The 23,232-nt window shown below is 40.0% G+C and overlaps 1 protein-coding gene across 1 annotated transcript in view; it reads left to right on the forward strand.

Moving 5' to 3' along the window:
* Positions 1-23,232, forward strand: part of LOC133359271 (protein unc-13 homolog A-like) — a 246,827-nt gene that overhangs the window by 41,204 nt on the left and 182,391 nt on the right. The window contains 3 exon segments of the mRNA XM_061577750.1: positions 10,293-10,350; positions 13,617-13,652; positions 21,408-21,443. Coding sequence (XP_061433734.1) covers positions 10,293-10,350; positions 13,617-13,652; positions 21,408-21,443 — 130 coding nt within the window.

The raw sequence follows: 23,232 nt of genomic DNA on the forward strand, positions 1-23,232 counted from the left end.
TGTTTGAAGAAGTGGCCCAGAGATATGGGAAGCCAAAGATGGACAAGTTCACCTCCAGGAAGAATACTACACAGAAGTTTTTTTGTTCCCAGGTTCCACTATCATGCGTTGGGGCAGGCATTCCCCACCAGTTCATTCCCCTCTTTCCCGTGATTCCAAAGAGTCTGAAGAAGATCAGCAGAGAGGGTGCTCATGTATTGATCATTGCTCGCAAATGGTCCAGGGGGTCATGGCTCTCAGACTTACTGGCGCTACTCCATGAAGAGGCCTCGCAGCTCCCAACGAAGCTGGACCTTCTCAGAGAGGATTCTGATGGCAGGGGCTGCCAGAAATATGACCGATTGCATGGCAGTCGATAGGGAAAGGTTTTCCGGTTTCAGGCTGGACACGGCGGCCCAGAACCTATTGTTGAAACCAAGGCCAGTATACAATTTGTGCTGGAGACTGTTCCGCAGACGGTGCGGTGGCAAAGGAAGCCCCGTTGACCCGTGCGCTCTGGCATTATTCGATGCAATCTACACATGGTACTGAATGGACGATGTAAGCCACTCGTTGAATCATTAGCCACGTGATCGGAGAGATTGGTCTCTCTTAGGACAGTTTTCCTTGCGGCCATTACCTTGGCGAGAAGAGTGAGCAAACTGCAGGTCCTTGTGGCGAGTCCTCTGTTCACGATAATTTTAAAGGGAGGAACTGTCCTTCTTGGTTCTTTCGGTAAAGTCACGTAGAAGGGAAGTAATCAAATAATAAAAGTAAAACATAATAAAATAATTCTCACGACGTTTCGGCCACAACGCAAGCAGCCGTCCTCAGGTGAAGAACATGTCTGTCGATAAGACAGAGTCTAAATGACACGTCTTAGGCTTGGAGTGTCTATTTAAGCTGTGAGGGAGGAGGAAGAGAGCTTCTGTCGGTGGAACTGTGTGAAGAACGTTGCCCAGTTTCTTGCCAAGAGTGCTCTTTCCGTTAAGCCAGGGGATTATTGTTCTATCTTTCTGTCCATCCCCCTTCTGCTCACCGACAGAAGCTAGCCTGCATAGGTTGGATCCAGTCAGGGCACTTGCCTTTCATTTACATAAATCAGGGCCTGGATGAGGGCAGAAGAGCTATTCGTCTTATACGGTTAGCAGAAGAGAGGAGAGTTTGGCGTCGAAGCAGAGTTTCCTCCTGGGTGTGAGAGTGCATCCGAGAGGCCTATACACAGAAGCGGCACACAAAGAGAGGCATAACCCTCATTCCACGAGAGCCATTGCAGTATCATGGGCCAGTGTGGCAGGAGTCCCTCTGAAGGATATCTGTAGGGTAGCAGCGTGTAGTCCACCTCACACTTTTACCAGCCACTAACGCAGGGGTCGGGAACCTTTTTGACTGGGAGAGCCATAAAAGCCAAATATTTCTAAATATATTGCATTGAGAGCCATATAGTATTTTTAACGTATAATACATTAAATATGTATCACTTTTAATGCGACTTCTGGTGCTGCATGGTTTTGCTGATGGCCTTGTAGTCTGGTTCGTACGTGGTGAGGTTGAGCTTCATGCAGGCGTTGAGGCCCCGTGACCCGTGACATTTATCTTCAAAACTAATTTCTGTTTACTTTAAAATGACACAGTATTATTAAGCAATATCACAAGTATTTTAAAATCAGTTCCAAACTGATTTTTGTATTTTTTTTCAACTCAAAATTGTCTGGGAGCCATATGCCGTCACCAGAAGAGCCATATATGGCTCGCGAGCCTTCATGCAGGCGTTGAGGCCCCGTGACCCGTGACATTTATCTTCAAAACTAATTTCTGTTTACTTTAAAATGACACAGTATTATTAAGCAATATCACAAGTATTTTAAAATCAGTTCCAAACTGATTTTTGTAATTTTTTTTCAGCTCAAAATTGTCTGGGAGCCATATTCCGTCACCAGAAGAGCCATATATGGCTCGCGAGCCATAGGTTCCCGACCTCTGCACTAACGTCTGGACATTTTGGTGTCCCCGGAAGGCCGCTTTGAGAGAGCTGCTCTTTCGGCTGTGGTTGCTCAATAATACCCATTGGGTTGGGGAGGGGGAATGGTCAGAATCAGAATATGTATTTATCCTGGATGAATCAGATGAGATATGAAGCTCTTTTCACAGATGTCCAATAGGGGTTGGTCAGCAATTTACAACAACAAACAATACAAACATGATAGCAGGGCAAAGTAGAAAAAGGGTAAGAAAGTGACTAAAATAAATAAATCAACATAACAAAGGTACAGCAATCCCTCGACTCATCCCGTTTTTCGAATCTGCGGTATCTATATATCCACAGTTTTCCCTTCTGCATACCAATTTTCTAACCGCGGTAAGCAGTTTTGTATATCTGCGGTTTCGCACGGCCACCGGCACTTGTAATTTCAAATTACCCGCATCTGTATTTCTTCCGTGCATCATCTCATCTCCCAGCTCCCACCACTGCTCTGTTTGCACCACCAACACTCTCTTTTCAAAAGTGATTTGTAGTGTGTTTACGTTGTCGCATTGCTACGTATACCGCATTTCTTGACCTTATATTATTGTCTATTTGCATAGCAGTTTTCCCTTAATCGTGTCCCCTGAGAGTGCAATCAAAAGCGTGGCAAAGCCCCTCTTCGTTCTGTTATGAGTTCACTGGCGTGGCCACAGCAGGTTCAGAACCATCCGGTATTATTTAAAATAATTTAAAAGTTATCCAGCCACGTCCAAGGCACCAGCTCACTCCTCTCCCAAGAGATGTTTTTGATCTCTGGCTCAGCTCCCCCCTTAATGTGGGTAGAGAGCTTTCTCTTGCTTAATTATTCCATTCTTAGATACAGCTGTTCCCCCACAATTATCTCACTCCTTGGGGGGTTGCAACACTGGGCGGGTGCGCGCCCACAAACTCAACAAACTGGCTCGACCCTCCAATCCCCACACAAAGCACCCACCGCCCAGCCATCTCCAGACAGCCGTGGGCGCAGATTACAACACTTCTAACAACCACCCACCACCCCATTATCTCATCCTCATCAACGTCGTCACCATGAAATTCAACGGTCAGTATTAAAAATTAACCCGTAAAAACAAAGTTTTTCACTATAAATCCTTAATATGCGTGGCATCGGGGCAGCTAGTGTCCTCTCGTCCTCTGGCTTGAGATGGCTGCCACCTATGGGTCAGATGATTGTCTGCCACCATTAAGCAATTGGTAATTAAATATATATATATTTTCCCTAAACAGTGTAAAATTTTGGGAAAAAAATTTAACGAAAATTAATTGTCTCGCACAACGAGTCTGTGTGCAAAATGTCAGCTCGATTGGATCACGGGAAGTGGGTTAAAAAACGACCGAAAGATTTGCATGGTCGTAAGCAAGCAAGCACGCAAGCACGCAAGCAAGCAAGCAAGCAAGTGAACTTAATATAAAGGATTTAAAAAGTAGATACTCTCACATTATATTATTGCTTTTTTATTCTGTTATTTTAACATTTATTGTTTTTCATTAGACGAGTGTGACCGTGCCCGCGGCTGCCCTTCCCCTCGATTTCCCATCAAATGTGATTGTATCCAGCACTAATCTTCTGCTTCAGGATACATTTTGTAGGAAGATTTACGATGTTAACGGAGGAAACAAGGTTGTTCTAAAACATTGGTGCTGTAACGGCCAAGGCTTTGTCACGTATTCCAATTCTTGTTCTAGGGATAGTTAAAAGGCAATTAGATGGATTTCTTAGGTTTCTAGGGTTTGACAACGGGGTTAATGGATTCGCTAAGTTTAGTGGAGATTTCTCATTAAAGATGTTATGGATGAACAGGGCCCAATTCCATCAATTGATGTGAGATTGTATTTTAAGTAGAGATCACAATGGTGGGTCCTGTATGGTACATCCAGTTCAAATCGAAGAGCAGAATGATGCCGCGAGTTTAGTCTATTTAGTGGTTTATTAGCAGCTGATCTGTATGTAGCATCACATTCGTCAAAATGTAGTAGAATGATAGCTGTAACAATTTGCAGGTGAAATCGAATGAAAAAACAATGTTTGTTTCTTTAAAAACCCAATTGTTTTAATTAGATTTGCTTTGAGATGTGAACAATACAAGGGTTTGAATGTGAGTTTTGAATCAATCGGTAAACTCAAATATTTGAAGCAATCCATTTGTTCAATGGTGTTGTTTCCGATATCCGTAATTGGTGAAGGGAATTAAACTGGATTTTTTCTTTTTTGGGTATTTAGGAGCAAAATTAGTAATAATTCATATTCAGTGAAGTCGATATCATGTTGGAGATTGTGTTCGACTTTGTTTGAGATTTACTCGATACTAGCATGACAGTGTCATCAGCAAAAACATTTAATTATGCGTTAGTTTAGGCTTAGATTTATTAAATATACAGAGAACAATTGGACCCATCACAGAACCGAGGACGATCACTATGTACCTTTTGAGAACTGCCTGAGAGGTTGCTCTTCAACCAGGTTAAGGAATAGTGCACAGCAGTCTCGACCTTTATCCAAGTTACCGAATAACAAATGTAATACATCCACCATTGCTGTGGTCTATAAATACTAATTAAATTGATATATATATTTCAAAAAATATATATTTTTTGTTTTTTAATATACATGTACCCAAAGGGCTAGGCACTGGAATGGTGTCCAAATGTTCACAGTTGGAGTGTGTCGGTGACCACTTATGAAAACCAGATTTAACATAAGTACTTTGTCTCAAGGATTATAGACCAATATGCATGTCTTGTTTGTGCTAATTAGGTTAATACAGTAGTTGTTTGAAATAGCTTCAGCAAACACTCTTTAATTTACTCCTTACAAAGTCATATTTTTATTTCTTGCCAAGAAATAAGAAATACCGACAGTGGCATTATCTCTTATAGAAGAGATTTCTGCTAGGCAATTAAGGTTAAACCATGGGGAAAATGTCATGTTTTCCATAAGCTCTGGAATTAGGGTTAAAGGTTGATATCACTATCTAACAAAATTTTTGTTCCTGGGTAGTAAGCGTTATTTCGTAATTGCTTATGTCTGAAAAGTATAGAAAATGGCTATTATTCCCCACAAACTACTCACTTCTAAATCTTTTGTAGTCATTTTTTGAATTACTTTAGTATAGATAAATGTTCATTTTGCTTCATATGTTGTTTTTTCTGACTTCATGTGAACGAAAAGACACGAATTCGCCAGTTTTCTTATTGAAAATAGGTAAATTTAAAAATATCACTGTCCTGGTCACAAAAGCAAAGTTTGTGGGGAATAATGGCCACTTTCTATACTTTTTAGGCATAAGCAATTACGAAATAACACTTACTACCCAGGAAAAAAAAATGTTATACGGTGAATTCACACTGGAATAGTTTCAGTAACAGCTGGAGCACTTAGTGATACATCATTTATTTCAAAACAGGTTTTGTGCCAAGTGAAACACGAAGAAAAAGCCATGTTGATCATGTGTATGTGTGCTTGTTTATGTCTGAATTTGTGTAGATGTATGTGTCTGTGGGCCTGTGTGGGGAGCAGTAGTGTAGCAATTAACCTGTAGCACTATGAACCTGTGACCTGTATTCGAGTCCCGCTCACAGCCAACACCAGTCACGATTATCTGAACCAGTCCTGGGCCTCGCCTAGGTCGACTCAGTCCTCACATGAGTATTTGGTGAGATGTGTAAACATTACCACTGGGAAGACAAAGGTAGTCGGGCATGGTTCTGGTCACCCACCCCCTCATGTGCTGTGCCAGCCTTCATAGGTGCTCGCCAACAGCACTTGCCTCAACAGTATGTTAAGGCTATATGGGGGATATCTGTCTTTGTGTAATGGCAACATTTGTCGCACCCTTGTTTATTTGATTAATATGGGGTCCATCTTCTTGGTTCTTTCGGTAAAGTCACGTAGAAGGGAAGTAATAAAATAATAAAAATAAAACATTATAAAATAATTCTCACGACGTTTCGGCTACAACGCAAGCAGCCGTCTTCAGGTGAAGACGGCTTCACGTGAAGACGGCTGCTTGCGTTGTAGCCGAAACGTCTTCACCTGAAGACGGCTGCTTGCGTTGTAGCCGAAACGTCGTGAGAATTATTTTATTATGTTTTATTTGTATTATTTTATTACTTCCCTTCTACGTGACTTTACCGAAAGAACCAAGAAGATGAATCCCTGCAGTCACGAAAGCTTTAAATCGAAATATAATATGGGGTCATGGACGAGTCTAACTTCCAAATGTGGGTCATCAACTCTGAAATGTTTCAGAAACATTTCTGTCAAAAGACCATGCGCTTAAAACAATGTTAATTTGAGTGAAGTGACTCAACTTAATTTTTTTAAAGAATCGTTTATAATCATGGGGTCTGTGCTGCTGTACGGACCGATATATTTTACGACGGTTTTTATAAATAGCAACATGAAGTGCATTATTGTTAAATTTAATGGGTGTGGTAGTGCACTCACACAGCAGGGAGGAGACGTGGACCACACACACACCTCAATGTGCTGTCAAATTCCCAACCTGAATGATAAGCTGAAGCATAGCCAGGAGATGGCAGTACAACAAAGGCAATCGTGAGCTAGCTCTGCAATTTAAGTTTTTATTCTCATCCAATAAGTGCGCTTTAATGTGTATTCCACTCCACGACCACATGCAGGTACTCACTAAAAAACTATTGGCCAAACATGCAAGATCCTCCTGCAAATAAGTATTGATATTGAATTACATGATTTCTTATATAAGGGGCCACCCATTTAGTACGTACGCATGGAGGGGAGGGGGGTTAAACCAAATGTGTACGCTTGCGTATGGGTTAGATAGTCCGGCGGTAGACTAGTCTGTTTGCTTAAACACGTTAATATTAGGGGCCGTCCATAAATCACGTCACGCGATTTTGGACGGCGTCACAAAAAGTCAGACCCCCCTCAAATATGACGTCACAAAGCTCTGACCCCCCCCCCCCCCAAAAAAAAATGCTTCAAATCGCTTTGAATCTATTGCCATTGTAGTGCGTATTTAATGTGGCGCTGCACTCTGATGCTGTAGGAGAAAACATTTATTAAAAAGTCTATTTAATTAAGTAGAACGTGTCGTCTACATTTATTTAAAGTTGCGCATTTTGATGTGACGTCACATTTCTCAACCCCCCCTCCCTCGTCACACATCGTCACAAATGTATGACCCCTCCCCCCCCCGCCTAGGTGCGTGACGTCATTTATGGACGGCCCCTTATTAATCCTTGATCGTTTCTGCGTGGATTCAATTTCGGCCGTTCTATAGCATTTAGGTTGGGGGTGTGAAAAGTTCGCGTGCGTACAGGGAGGGGGGAGGGGTAAAGTTTTGACAGATTTTTGCGTACCTACTAAATGGATGGCTCCTAAATGCAAATAATAAAACAAACAACCCAAAAACGTTGATTATGAATAAAACAAACGTGTCAGTGCAATCGTAGCGCTATTACGCACGACATTTTTTAATAATGGGATAATTTTATAAGAAAGTGCAATGTAGTGCACTGTACCTTAAGGTTATGGTTGTCAAATGTTGGTGGGGACTTTAGACGGTGAAAACCCTCCGCAATGTAAAACGTTCATCATCATCATTGTTACCCAACGTGTTCTTCACCTTCGCCCTGTGGATGATGCACATTCAAAACGTGTCTTGTCAAGAGTCTCGCTGTGCTGTGTTCCACTGTGTGGATGCGGTGCCTTGCCCGTCTCCGCTGGAACCCTGCACCGCCACAGGGTGCTCCTGCAACCATCGTCCGTTCCCTTGCGCTGCCTTGGCCGCAGCACCTGTCCATGTACAGGCTTCTGACGAGCATTGCTTCCACTATTTGTCATCGGCGTGGATATTGATTGATAACAGAAGCACCATTGATGACAATTATTAACTTCACCTATCACAAACATAAATATAGCCATCATCCCTATTATTCCGAGGATTATAACAACTAATAGTGTATTCTTGCTTCTTTCGGTAAAGTCACGTAGAAGGGAAATAATAAAATAATAAAAATAAAACATAATAAAATAATTCTCACGACGTTTCGGCCACAACGCAAGCAGCCGTCCTCAGGTGAAGAACAGGTCTGTCGGAAAGACAGCGTCTGAATGAAACACCACCAGGCTTGGAGCGTATATATAAGCTAGGTTGGAGGGGGAAGAGCGCCTTGACAAAATAATTTGCATATCAAGATAAATTTAGCATATTTATGGGAAATGCAGATATGGGATTAGTCATTACTTGTGGAATGCGTAGGAGGTGGGCCGGGGGTTTCTAAGTAATAATATGCCCGTGCATTGTGCAGGATTGGCAGCATCAAAGGGAGGGAGTAAGGTTAGCATTAATAAAGGGAAGGAATGTTAATAGTATGGAGCTGCAGCAACTAATATGCTTATAGACTATATATTGTAATATTACACTATGTATTATTCTACCCACCCTACTGTATACCACACTGCTGTATATTCACTATACAATTACTATACTATATATTACCTTATACATTGTATTAAACATTACACTTTTATACTATTTCTTATTCTACAATCTGCTATACACTATACCATTGACCGTCGCGTGAAAGGTACTAAGAGGAAGCAACGAAATGTGTCAATGGGAGAGTAGTTGGTAGGGAGACTTGCAGCGGAGCAAAGACTCATTCCCTGCGGAGAATAAAAGATATATAGTCAATGCCAGTGAATGGACTGCGGTCTGAAAGTCACCATAAACGTAAACACAATCAGTTAAGATCCAAAATGGTTTATTACGTCCTTCCAATGATTGCTGAGCCAGAATCCATCTTCTCGGTTGAAATTGTCTCTGTGTTTGTATATGTGGATCGCCTCATGAACGAATCTCTCATGGTAGCCAGATGTCTTGCAGAGAACCTCTGTCTTGGAGAAGTCAATGTCATGTGAGCCCACTGAATTGTAACAGTGATCTGCCATGGCTGAGATGTTTGTCCTACCGTGTTTCAGGTCTGATTTATGTTCACGGATGCGGTCCGAGACATGTCGTTTGGTTTCTCCAATGTAACTGCTACCACAGAGGCAACTTAGTTTGTAGACGCCATGCTGTGTTTTAATGGAATGATTATGTTATAAAGTTGAGTGTTTCTGGAACCACATCTTTTACAGATGGGACCAGATCACGGATTTTATGTACTGTGTTGAATCGGACATGGATCTTGTGTTTAATCAGGATTTTGGAGATCTTTTTTGTGACCCCAGCAATGTAGGGTAAGGTGATGGTTTTGAAAGGCTCCTCAACAGGATCTTTCTTGATGGTTGGAGTGATGGCTTTGCGGATTGCGTAGTCGGAGTAACCATTAGCCTTAAGAGCTTGGCGTACGTGCTTGAGTTCACTGGCAATGTGTTCCTGGTCGGAGATGCATTGGGCTCTATGGTGTAGAGTCTTGATGAGGGAATTCTTCTGGGATGGATGGTGGTGGGAATCCGGTTTTAGGTAAGCATCCGTATGGGTGGCTTTCCTGTAGACAGAGTGGTTCATTGAACCATCAGGTCTCCTTTTAATTAGGACATCCAAAAAGGGTAGCTTGCCATCTTTTTCGACTTCCATGGTGAATCTGATGGCTGGGTGTATGGAATTGATGTGGTCGAGGAATTGGTCTAGAGCAGGCCGGCCATGTGGCCAGATGACAAAAGTGTCATCTACGTACCTCTTCCATAAGGTCGGGTGTAGAGTGTCTCGCTATCAATGGTTTGCCTGTTATCCGCAGATGCAGTGGATATTAGGGTGGATGGAATGACCATCTGCAGCGTATGTCATGCTTCTTGTCCTCAAAATCACAAATAATAGGGAGGGCAATGCAAAACCATTTGTATTTTATCTGTAGATATTAGGAATAATCACAGATTAAACAGACCACATGGGTATTAAGAAACCGTAAGGAACAGGGACATTGATGAGAAGAGTTTGTGATGTAAATTAAAATGAAACATATGTTCAAAAGTATATGATGCAGATTGAATAATGCTATAGGTTATTGCCTCTATAGTATAGAGGCAATAACTAGATAGACATTTCAGAGTTGCAGTATAGAGTCTATACTGCAACTCTGAAATGTCTATTTTGCCAAATATCAACCTGTGCAAAAACACATTCATGCGAACATGCCGTTTGTTTTAATGGAATGATTATGTTATAAAGTTGAGTGAATTTTTATAATCACTAAAAAATATTGACCTAACCCATATGTGCTGGGTGGTTTCTTACTTTTCTTTATGTCGTTTTTCTGTGTGTTTCTGGTGGTGTGTTGATTAATTCTGATTTATCAGTGTGTTCTGTGGGAAGATGTTGAAAAAAAGCCTCTGCAGTCTGCCTCTCCACAGTGCTGTGAGTATTAATTATCTTGCATCTCACATATCCTCACATAACAAAGGCGATTGTCACGGTACACATTTACAACAGACACACAATCATTAAATGTTATGTTTGCTGCTTTAAATTATTAATTTGCATGAATGAAACATGAAAATGGGAAGGTTAAGTTGCTGAAAAAGTGGCATTTCTTTCATCGTCTTAAATGTTTTCCAAACTCCCTAATGACAGTCATTTCAAAATGGCAAGTGTAGTTGGTTTTGACATACTGTCATCTCGTCAAATTTTCTTAGAATGCCATTGGGTATCTTGGTAAGAAATCATTTACAGTCATTATGGAGACCTTAATATATTTTAGATTTTATCGAAATATTACACATTCCTGAGCTGCAGCTGTTTTAAGCAAATGATTACATTTGGGTTTGCTGTTTTATAAAAGAATACTCGTGTAATATATTGTTTTAAAATGTTGGTTTAAGCATTGGAAATAAAAATGCTCAGAGGGCTTGTGATTTTCAATATCTCATTATGTGGCCTTTTCCCATAAGCCCAGGCTTCCCAGTTGCTTTTCTGCAACAGCCTCTAGCACACAGTGAAGATACTCAATGAAATACAAATCAGTATTATCTGATCTTGTTCCACATGTTTTCGAATCGCTTGCATTTATTATTCAGCGCAGTAATATGCTCATTTGCCAAATATGTCGATAACACTTTTATTAAAATAAAATAAATGTGGGCTGGCTAAGATAAAATGAAAATAATAAACATGAAGGCGAAACATTTAAGCCATGTAACATCCTATGGTAGGAAAAAAACTATTTTTTCTTTGTTTAATATACGTTCATTATTTTTTAACAAGTCTTAATGCTCTGCCATTTCTTCTTGCTGTGATGTTCTCAAAGGTAGCATAGGGATCCAGTCTATTTAACAGCGTTGATATTAATTGTACCAGTGGAACAGAACGGCATGAATGCACTGATGGTTTACAGCGAAATATCGAATCTAATGTAACTTCCATATCACGTTATTGGTGCTAACTTTTACATGTTTTCAAATGTTTAAGATCGTCAGAATATAACAACCTCTGTAGATACACAGTGCACGTGCTCTGGTACTGCAGTTCGTTTCACAGGATGATGTGGCATAAATTTGTTTAAACTTAGTGTTTATTATTTGGTAAATCCATAACATGTAAGTATACACATCGCTGTATGCTTTGTAAGAACAAATATACATTACCTGCACACAATGCTACTCTTACTTACTTCAGCCTGCCCACACACTCAGACCCCAGAACCTATTGTGTGATATACATAAAAAACACACACTGTTATCCTCTTACCACTGTACTGACAATGTGTTTCTGGCTGCTTCTGCTCTTACTGCTGCTGCACGTCATGTGTCTCCATTGGCTGCTGAGAACATGCACTGCGGTCTGCAGTCCTATACATGTTGCACTCACAAATCCATAATGTTCAGTCTGATTACTCATGTGTCCTGAGTCTGATCCCACTAATATGTGTTTATTTTTTCCTCTTTACAGTAATAATTGAAATGGTCAAAGTATAGCACTACATGTGACATGTTTAAGAAGAAGAAAATATAGCAGGAGACAAATCAGAACTTAATAACTTTAAAAATAAAATCATAACTTATACATTTACCTTAAAATATATTTAAATTACAAACTCATTGGCGTGCTAAGAACATCTGGCAGGAAAATACAGTTACTTTCTGTCTCGATATGCCAACCAATGAGCCTTTAGCTTTAGTAAATAGTGTTAGGAAATATATCTTGATAACTACGACCTTCAGATATGGTCCAAACATCAAAGTGTCTCCTTGCTTTAATTAAATTGGGGCAGTACTCGTCTCCGTAGGTGACCCTAAGCCAATGGTTGGATTTCCACGCCCATGTAGTGGTGGGAAATCTGTCCGTGTGGGACAAATACTGGTGAGGGATTATTTTTGCCAAGGAGATGCAAGACGCGTATTTGAGCTTACAACATGACATGGTGTGAAGCTGACGTGGTATAATCTGGTCAGATAGCAATGAGCTGATAACGGTGAAATTCTGAGTGTGAATTCTTGATTAAAACCTGGGGCTCGAGTACCCAACATGCTTATGCAATTCTTTAAATTGCCTAAGCTCAAAAATGGCATAACTCTGATTCCTTCATCAATCGGATACTTGCAATCGGTCTTAAGATAGGTGAGAATTTACGGGTGGTAAGAACCACTCGTAAATCCACCATTACTTTCTTTCATGGCTGCGTGGAAGGTGAGTGCTCCGTATTTACCTTGTGTTTGAGCAATTGTTGCTGTGTATTTGTATGTGGTTGTGTTTGAGGTGTGTACAGTGGGTGTGTTTTAAGCGGTTTCTGTTGTGTGTGGATATGTAATAAATAAGCGTTAACACATTTCTTGAATTGAGCAAAGTTATTTAAAGAAAATATACAATGGGAGGGAATTCTAAAGTCGAGTTGTACAAGGGGAGAAGCAGAAATAGAGATGTTTTGTGAGCTGCAGTGTGGTGAGTGGTTGACTGAGTGGGTGAGTTGGTGAGTGAGTGTGTCTTTGTCGAGTGGTGGGTGAACACAGTGTTGATGAGGCAAAGCAGTCAGTTTGGTAGTCCGAGTCCTCAACATCGGTGGAGGAATCAACGAGTGAAGTTAACGGGAAGAGTAACCATGGTAGTAGTGATAGAAGAGTGATAAGGAGGTGAATGGTGAGAGAGTGGAGTGAATCAGTGAGTGTTTTATCATCAGTGAACCTGGCTGCTTTATACTGACTGCACATACTCTTACAGCTGATTGGCTGGGTGCAGTGGGAATGATAAAATCATTCCGAGCAACTGCGCTCATATGTGACTGAGCGTTACAATCTCACTCGGACATTAAGGATTAATTTGAATTTTCTAACATTATTTCAGATCTCATGACAACTACAGCCTTAGAATTTAAGACATATTTTATGAGCATATTTGGTACTCGGGCCCCAGGTTCTTTATGCACACCATAGTCCAGCTCTGGGGATTAAATATATTTTAGTTTCATTGCTATGAGATAAACGTGCTTCTGGCCATTCAATGGTACACCATCCAGTGTTGGAAGCGAGTCCTATAAAAGTGGCTTCTGTCATAATTCTATGTACATTATCTGGGATCTGTCCTCAAACAAGATTATGACTCCTTGCTGTGAATATACTAATTAGAAATGTATTATTTTCAAATGAATAAAACTCAAATGGGCAATGAGGTGGTGCTTATATCCATTGCAGGCCTTGAGCCAGACGTGGAAATTCCACATTTGCAGGGTGAGGACCATTCTCTCCTTAACGTGATCACTATTAACCTCCCACACTGTGATACTTGTTGAGTTGACCAAGATTTGAAATTGCAACCTTTTGGGTTGAGTACGCTAAACACAGTACCAACTGGACACATTTTGGAATATAGTTGATTGAAAAACATTATTGTGTGTTTGAGATACTTGCTGTAAAGATAATGTACCAATTGTCTATGTTATAGCACTGAGTTAGCATCATTGAGATCCATGTTTGTAATCCAGGCCTCTACTTCTCATAAAATTGGAATTTTAAGTGGAACTGGCAGTGTATACAGCCCATTCTCACCCATTATGGCACTGAAATAAAACACGCATAGGTTGTTTTAATTGTTTAAACTTATTTCAGCTTACCCATGTTCGTAGGACTACCATCTATTCATAATGTATATCTAATTATTTGCATACAATAAACGATGTTCTGCATCATGATGAAGTGTTCTTTAGTATCAGAATAGAGGCCCATTGAATTGGCACCTAAAAAGGTCATGTGGTCTAACTTGTGATTGTTTCTTGATGTACCACTCTGCCTATTTAAGGAATTCTAAATTGACATTTATATTATCTCATAACGACGTGACAAAGTCCAATAAGGTGTTTCGAATAAATATTGTTAGTTTTTTTAGAATAAACTTTAGTTTTGACTATTGAACATTCTGTTAGGGAAGAACGTAATTTAAAGTACACTGCTATGAACGCAACTGACACCTGTTATTGGGATATCTGCATTTACACCCAAGCATTAGTTTAGACTAGAGGTACAATTCACACACCCGAGGATTTTGCCAATGTGAAAAAACTGCCAGCAGAGTAGATGTTGCTAACTGCTACGTGAATTGTGCTAAATGTGCCACCATACCTACTCCAGATTTAGCCTTACCCACTTTTAGTTCAATCCGCTGTGTGGACTGAGGAGACAGCCTTCCTATACTGTCACACAATTAAAACCACGGAACTTAGTGTGTGCTTGTAATGGTGGCAGATCAGTTCGGCACCCTGCATTACAAAGCCCAGTCAGTTAAATTCTTGGCCATCGATAACGTCCATGTCACGTGGTATTTGAGCCTCTTTTAGCTCTCTCAGAGGTGAACTCGGAATGAATGAGCACCTGGTGTGGTATCAGCACAGGGGAGACAAAGATGGCCAGGCATGGGCCTGGCCTGTCCACTGCTTTGTGTGTTGTTACTCACTTACCCCTTTGGTCTGTAAGGGTTCGTGTTTTTATCTGTTGTGTATGAGATGATGAGTGTGTTTCCTTGTGTCTTCCCTGTCGGTTATTACATGTAGCTGCACATAGCCCCTATGGTTAGCTGCTATAAAAATCAAAAATGCATCTAATTTGCCGACTTGGAATATGTGCCACTGCTCAGCCAATCAAGTCATTCAGATACTAGATCGACACAGGGACAGTCAGAAGGTTTTCTGTACACACATACACTCGGATAACGGAAAATGTAATCATGCAGCAATCCAGCTATTTCCAGCGCACTAGTTCATCTCATGCTCCATCTCCTTAGTGAAAGTCCTCTCACGCATATTTCGTCCTTTGGCTTCCACTCCTTCATTGACCTTCAACACCGCCCATCATGTACTTTATGCGTCAGTCTAATAATGGTATTTCTGTGTTCCGCGTTCTTCTTTCTGTCTGTCAGTGTAATTCCAAGCATGACCCTCGCCATGCTTTGCACACTTTTCCGTTTTTTTCCATTTCCTTTGGCAATGCCTATGTTTCTGATCCATATGCCATTGCAGGTAATATACACTGATTGAAATGTTCTCCATTCGGCACATAGGTATGTTGCATACGAATTAAGTTCAGTTTTACAAAAGCACTACAACCTTCTCTTTTCTCCACATCTTTATTGTATCACCATGAGCACAGTCTGCTATTCAAAAAACTGGTTACACGTGACTTTTCTCTTCTTATATTTATCTTGAGCTCAATCTTAAATCATTCACGCCAGCTCATTTCCATAGTTTGTTGGATTTTTGTTCCTCAGGGCTCGGTGATTGGCCCTGTTTTGTCAACAAACTCGGCATCTCTAACCCGCACTGACATGAACCTTTTTGCTATTGAGACAGTCCTGATGACTTCTGCAAATGACATGGACGAGTTCCAACAGCATCTACAACAAAACTATAATAATCTTCAACTTAATACCCTAAAACTTGTCCTCAATGCTAAAAAGACTGAAGTTATGTTAGACTCAAGCTGCCACAAACATGTCTAGCCACCGATGCATATTTTGTCTCTGAACTTGCACCTTATTGAGCGGGTTAACAATTTTAAATTTTAAATTATTATCCTGGACTCAAATTTGTATTTCAAGACCCACATTAACCACCTGGCCATCAAGATAAAATTCAAAATTGTCTGCCTATACAGAAACAAGCGCTGTGTATTCCACCTCGACTCGGTATGAATATTTAATGGCACCCTCCTACCCATATCTGATTATTGTGACACCATCTACTGCCTAGCTTATGAATCTAATTAAAAACATTTAATTACATTATACAACTGTGCTCTGCATGTTGCCCTTGACGCCCCCTACATAACTCATCATTGCAACCTGTACATTGGCTCAAATCTGTCCCCCTGGATATTCAAAGAGACCACCACTGGCTTGTCTTCATCTGAAAGGCCCTTTTTAAAATGGACTTTATTGATGCAATGTACGGGCCCATTACATCAAGTTTTGACGCACCTATACACTGTCAACATAAGCTAAACCGGTTATGAAAAGCAGGGAAATGAAAGATGGGGAACGGGCATCCCTCTGAGTCCAGTTCCCGTCTAATCTGCAGTGGTTCTACCCCTTGTCCTCGGTCCCTGTCTCCCGACCATCCATCCTGCTAACTTATTTCCGATGGTGCATAAAGGAGGGACCATCTGGCATTGCCTCACAGCCTCAGAAGTGCCTCCTTATTCGTACAAAAAAAATGTTAACACTGTTTGCTAAAACGTATTCACGCATTGCTGCTCCATGTTCCTGGAATACCCTGGCCACTCATCTGCAGCTTAGTTCCCTCACTTCACTCCCCTTCTTTATGACCCGATTAGACCAAAAGAAGACATTACTTACATATGTAACCAACTTTTGCGACACCTTTTGCTCTTGCATTATGCTTGTTCTGTCATTCTTTCGATTTGCTTGTGTTTATGCCACTATAATACAACATATGGAGCTTACTTGCACATGCCCCTTATTGTTTCTGGTGCATCTTGCTCTGAAATTGTGTTTGCACTGTTTCTTTCAATGTCTGTGTGTTGTTGTTTACGACTGTTTGTTAGTTGTGCAATATTCCTGAAAGATCACTTACTCGTTCTTTGAAATATTTACGTTGTTTTTGTTGCTGAGATGCTCACGTACCATGGAACTCCCTTGTAAAATTTCCCAAAATAATTGTCCGACATACCTGTAATGTGGTATTTTAAATGACATAATTAATTTATACTACTTAAAAGATATGTAAAAGAAAATCCACCCATCTGCTACTTCTACTTCTTCATTATCTCCTTCACCTCATGTTATATAAATGTGAACATTTGGATAACAAATTCTGTTTCCATATATAATTAACAATTACATTATACAGGCAGATCCCGCTTCGCACTCAATTTGCATTCCCGGAGAAGTGAGCACAAATCGAATTGGCGCTAAAAATGGTCAGTATACCATTGTATAAATAGGGATGCGTTCCTGTCAGCGTTATTCCTTTCATATGTCATGGGAACTCCCTTGCCAGGATAAAAATATAAGAATATGTTTTACCCTTTCTGGCAAAAAAATAGGTGTTAAGATGTTAAAACACCAGACTGAAACCTTTTGCAATGAATCATATCTGCATTAACCACGTATACTTGTGCTGAACATGCAAACAAAAACACATTCCACTGTAGCGGTGGGAGACGAGTTGTAGGAGCTGCTGCGCTACCAGTCCGGGTCATTCTCAGAGAAGAACCCCAGGACCTCCGTGATCTGAGTGACGCCCTCAGGCTAAATCTCTGTGGCGAGGTTTCTTTTAGGTGGAGCCTGATACTCTATATTGGTCTCGTGAGCACTCAACTGGCTAACACTTAACACATTTTCGATAGAATTGTTTTTTTATTGTGACCATGAATTGTGCTAATCGAATCGCGGGGGGTGGGGTCTGTAAGTCGCTATCATTGGCTTAGAGCGACGTAGTCTGAACCAGCACTCCTGCATTTCCTCGCTTGTGGGCGCTTTATAGATTTTTTTTATTACATTTTTTAAGTAAATGTTTTCTCCGGGCCAAAGAGCACGATAATAAATTAGCATTCTACAGGGTCACGCTCAGCGAGGTCTGCCTGTATTGATAGCCCATTGTTAACAAATCAACTGCTCAATGAAGGTTTCCACATGCCACGTTTGGTCTTAAGGTTCGTTTGATCAATCTTCACCATACTGAGCAGTGTGGGTTGGTGAAAACGGGAGACCAGAACATATTCAAATGTCACTTGCCACTAATGTTTTTTTTTTTAAATTGCATGGCATTTTGCTGTAAATTACATCCAGAATCACCAGATGTCCTTCATGGACAACATTAGTGGCAATTTTTTTTAGAAAATTGCATGCTTTCCTACATTCCAGTTTGCTGAAGAAAAACACTAATTAATTGGCATATTTGCCCATGTGACAATTTGATTTGATTGGCTCTAAAATTCAGAGAGTGTATCTGAAAATGTACATTATACCCAAGCTAAACTCAACTATTTACTCTTTGGTTCTTTTGGTAAAGTCACGTAGAAATAAAATAAATAATAGAATACGATGTTCAATTGCAACACACGCAACCGTCATCAGATGTGAATGTAAGCTCGGAGAGAGACAAACACAGACACGAAGAGAGACACACAGAGAGAGAGACACACACATACTTAACTTCAAATTTAGCAATCTTTGGAAGAACGTGTTCAACCAGGTAAAGTTTTAACTGTTGTGTTAGCCGACTCTCTATGTTGCATTGCATTACATTTATACATTTACTAGGTTTGTTTTCTCAAACTTCCAATTTATCTCTCCCTCCCGTTCTGATTGACATGCTAATTTCTCTGCCCCCCTCTCTCTATATAATACCCCATCACAGAAGCGTTGTTTCTCCGTCTCTGTGTGTGTCTCTCTCTGCATGTGTGTCTCTCTATGTGTCTCTCCTCTATGTGTGTCTCTCTGTGTTTGTCTCTCTCTCTGTGTGTCTCTCGCTCGGTGTATATGTCTCTCTCCGAGCTTGCATTTAGACTTGATGACGGTTGCTTGTGTTGCAATCGAAACGTCGTATTCTATTATTTATTTTCTTTCTACGTGACTTTACCGAAAGAACCAAAGAGTAATTCCTGCAGTCACGAAAGCTTCAAATAAAGTTTCAACTATTTTTTATTTTACCAGGTAAGGCCCACTGAGCTATATACAGCAAACCCTCGGTTTAACGGATTCCCATTCAACGGATCTCGGATATCACGGACAAAATCTGCTGAATCAGAGTTTTGTCTGAAGATCAGACAACAACGGACTTTGCCCCAAACAATGGACTAAGTCCAGTAATGGGGAAATCAGTCTGGTCACAATATTCGCTTAATACTGTAATGGTTACAGTATTTATTCCACTACACGTGTTTTTGTTTAAAATAGGATAAATAAAAGTGGAAAATGAGTTGTACACTACATTTACAGTACTTTGGGTCTTTAAAAATATTTTACAATATAGTTTCGTATACATCAAAAGCATTACATACTTTTATAATTATCATGCTGAACTGTTAGTAAATAGTTTGCGTGTGGTTGGGTTTGATATAGTTTCCCAAAATATTTCAATTTGGCCATCAATGGACAATCGTATTCTACGGACACCCTTCCCCCCTATTAGTTTGTTAAACCGAGGGTTCACTGTGGCTATTTTTCAGAAGTGACCTGGCCATAATTGATAGCTCAATGAAGTGGATTATCACGTGGACATTTATAGCAGCCAAATACTCTAAACGCATGTTTAACCCAAAATAAACTAATAATTAATAATATTAAGATTATTTAACCGCTGCGTTGGTGCAGTGGTTAGTGCCCTCGGTTATCATCCCAGAAAACCTGAGTTTAATTCCTGGCCATGGTTAACATCAGTGGCAAGTTATAGCTTAATCTGTCCTGATACACCCCATCATCAACCCGCACTGACGAACATGGTGAACGGTGGTCAAGCAATCCTCAAGTCTGACAGGGCATACTCCTTTCCTTGTCGATCTCCTGGTGCAGTAGCTGAAACAGTGGGACAGGTTTCTTCAGTCCACCACCCATCGATGACCTGTGTCCACCCAACAGTATAAATGAGTACACACCAGTTACGTTATCTATTGGGAGTGAAACATGTAAAACAAGGAAGAAAAATAAGGCATGTGTTCTGCAACACTTTTCAACGTGCGTTTTGTCTTCGGGAGTATTTAACGAACGATAATAAGGTTACGTTGAACTTCTTTCGCACCATACGTAGACAACGGTGCTAATCAGAGAGTTCTAAAACAATGAGATGGTATCACACAGCCCATGACACTTCATGGTGCGAGATGATGTCACGTGTGATGGCGTCATCCGCAGGGAGGGTAGAGTGGTGGTGTGCAGTCCTCAACAGTTATGGAGTCAACGCTTTTGCAAAATCCTTTTAAAGATTATTTTGTGTCGACATTTTGGGCAAACTTTGGGTCAAATTGTCAGTTTTATATAGGCCAAGTCCCACACATCCTGAATACCAACACAGCTATGTTCTAGCTGTGGAGAGATAGATTTATGAAGGACAAATATTGTCTGCTTATCTGTTTTGGTATTGCTCTTCTCAATGACGCAAATTGTTATTTTGAATTTTGTATTATTGTATAATTTTACGTCAAACTAGAACCGAAATCTTCTGGAGAAGGCCCTTGCCTGTAATAAATGCCAGTTCACCGGCATTGATCCAAAGAGGCCATGAATCAGCGGACGAGACGCTGTCTCAAAACCAGTACAGAGTTTGCTTGTACTGAAACAATGCTGCTGAAATTACTCACCCACAGAAGGATGTGTGACTGATGTGCAAGAAATACTTTATTTTTACGTGGAGAGACAGATATATGAAGGTGCATTGTCTGCTTATATAGTGCGTTATATTCTCCACAATGATGCTAATGATTGAATTGAATTATTTACGAGAGTTTTTGTTCATGTTGGATTATCTGTCCCCCTGTTGTAGACAGACAGACAGTGCAATACATTGCAACTTTCAACCTTAGTTGGAAAGCATTAAAAATACATTTGTAATACTTGGAGGATAGTGTAGCTTTGGTTTACAGCATAATAGTTTCCACCCAAAGTTAAACTTAAAAGTAGCATCTTAGATCATGCTATGTTTCTGATTTTCCTATTATAAATAAAATGGCATTGGTTAATAGGCTTCTCCGTTTTGTTCTGAAAAAATTGTTGCAAAAAAATATTTGGTACATACTAATCCATTAAAAGTTTGTTGTTGTCAATCACTTTAAGCTGGAATATTTTTACCGACTAAGAATCAAAATTGTTATTTCATAATTTTTTAAGTGGAACATATACGTTTCGGGGGGAGAACAATTGTATATAATGTGAAATAAATTATTTCTCAATCTATGCTTCACATTAAATCTGTGAGGCCCTGTCGATTTTCTAAAGTGTCTTTCCTTCCCTGTTCCCGTGACCCTTGTATTGCACAGGCAACTGGAGTTATTTTGGATGGGGCGAGCAACCGAGTATGTAACAACGTAACTAACACGCAGCAGCAGTTTGCCTAAGCTCTGCCGTCCAGCATGCTCAGTTTTACCACAGCTGTCCACTTTCCAGCAACCTTCCAGACCTCCAAGACATGTGGCATTCCAGGACATCTCAATTAAAATAACCCTACAGTTGTTGTTACCAATTGGCGAAACATTACGCATTTTTTATAACTAAAGTAAAATGTTATCTTATATAGGTGCAAATATTTACTATTTGGTGTGTAAACAACACTCGATCACACCAACATGGTGTTTTGTTTAATAGTACTTGAAATTTAAATAATGTACACGTGCTGTAGTCACGTCATATGCCACTTCATTGAAAGTGTATTTAACTAATTATCTTTAAACCTCAAATCGTTATACGAGATGTTCTAAAGTCCCCATGCTTTGAGTCTTTCAAATCATCTTTTGGTTACCCTTAGCATGGTCAGTATAAGGACACCTCATACTGACCATACATTCTGCTACTGGGCATGTCTAGTGCTATAAAAACAATATGAATATTATAGATAGGCATGCCTGGCCAACCTGTGTATCAGTAAAGGCATGCTCAAATGGACTTTGTCCCACTGGGAATGCTAAACGATACATTTTGTCATCGAGCACGGTCAATGAATTGGGAAAACAAATGGGCATCCTGAGACTACAGCAGCTGTTTAAATATTGGCCTGTGGGTCAGGGTACTGTCATGAGACATCTTACTTTGGCACTTCAGACTTAATGGCATATGGCAGAAATATTATTGAAACATTTTGGTTACAAAAGGCACAAACATTATTTTAAAAGCTGCAAATGGTCTGCTGTAGCAGAAAAAGTGGATCATAGCGAACCTTGATCAGGAATTAATGCATTTTTTTCAAATGCTGTCTATTCAGACTTTTTGGTGATTTAATTATACATAGTTTATAGCAGTTTATGACCCATTGACTCATTACATTTTGATAATTGTAGGGCTTCTTCCATAATAAAAAAACCCTAATACTGAGATATGTACAATAATATTTATATATGTATGTATCTGCATAAAAGCAGAAATATACTGTATGTTGATCCGAGTGGTGGGACATGCCTCAAATCCAGTGACATGGAGATTGGGTTGGTAGGTCATCACAGTGATAGACGCTACCGCATACAGGGAATTACATGCTTGTGGGAGGTAGTACAGCAGTCAATTGTTTTTTTTATCTTATGTGTGTAGAGTTTGAATGTTATACTTTCGTATGTGTGGGTTTTGCTGCTCACTAGTTTCCTCCCACATGCAACGACTCCAGAAAATGAACTACCTGAATATTCCAAACACAACCCTTGTGTAAATGGGTCTAAAGACCAAGTGAGGCTTTCCTAGGTAAACAAATGAGTAATAATGTACATGAATATTCCACATACATTCATTTTTTTTACCATTACTTCCATAGTTTCCCTAAGGATATGCATCAAGACAGCTTTAAGAGAAGGTAGACATGCATCTAATGACTGGGTTACAATGATTTACATTACAAAGATTGATATTTGCAAGTGTAACTACAAATATTGTAAATACATTAACATATGAGAGGGAGCCAATATTAGTAATTTCGAAAGCATGTTTTGGCTTATTGGGCATGTAAAACAAAAATTCCTTTTAGAAATAATAATTTTAGTCTATAATCTTGCTTTGTCATCGAGCATGTAAACGAATAGAATAGAACACATGTTTGCAACTACGCAAAAGGTTTTGCGATTTATTAAAATGCAGGAAAGTATGAGTGGAGTGATTATTTCT

The sequence above is a fragment of the Lethenteron reissneri genome, chromosome 64, assembly GCF_015708825.2.
Source record: "Lethenteron reissneri isolate LAM-NWPU_2019-01 chromosome 64, ASM1570882v1, whole genome shotgun sequence".
In the NCBI taxonomy this organism is placed as follows: domain Eukaryota; kingdom Metazoa; phylum Chordata; class Hyperoartia; order Petromyzontiformes; family Petromyzontidae; genus Lethenteron; species Lethenteron reissneri.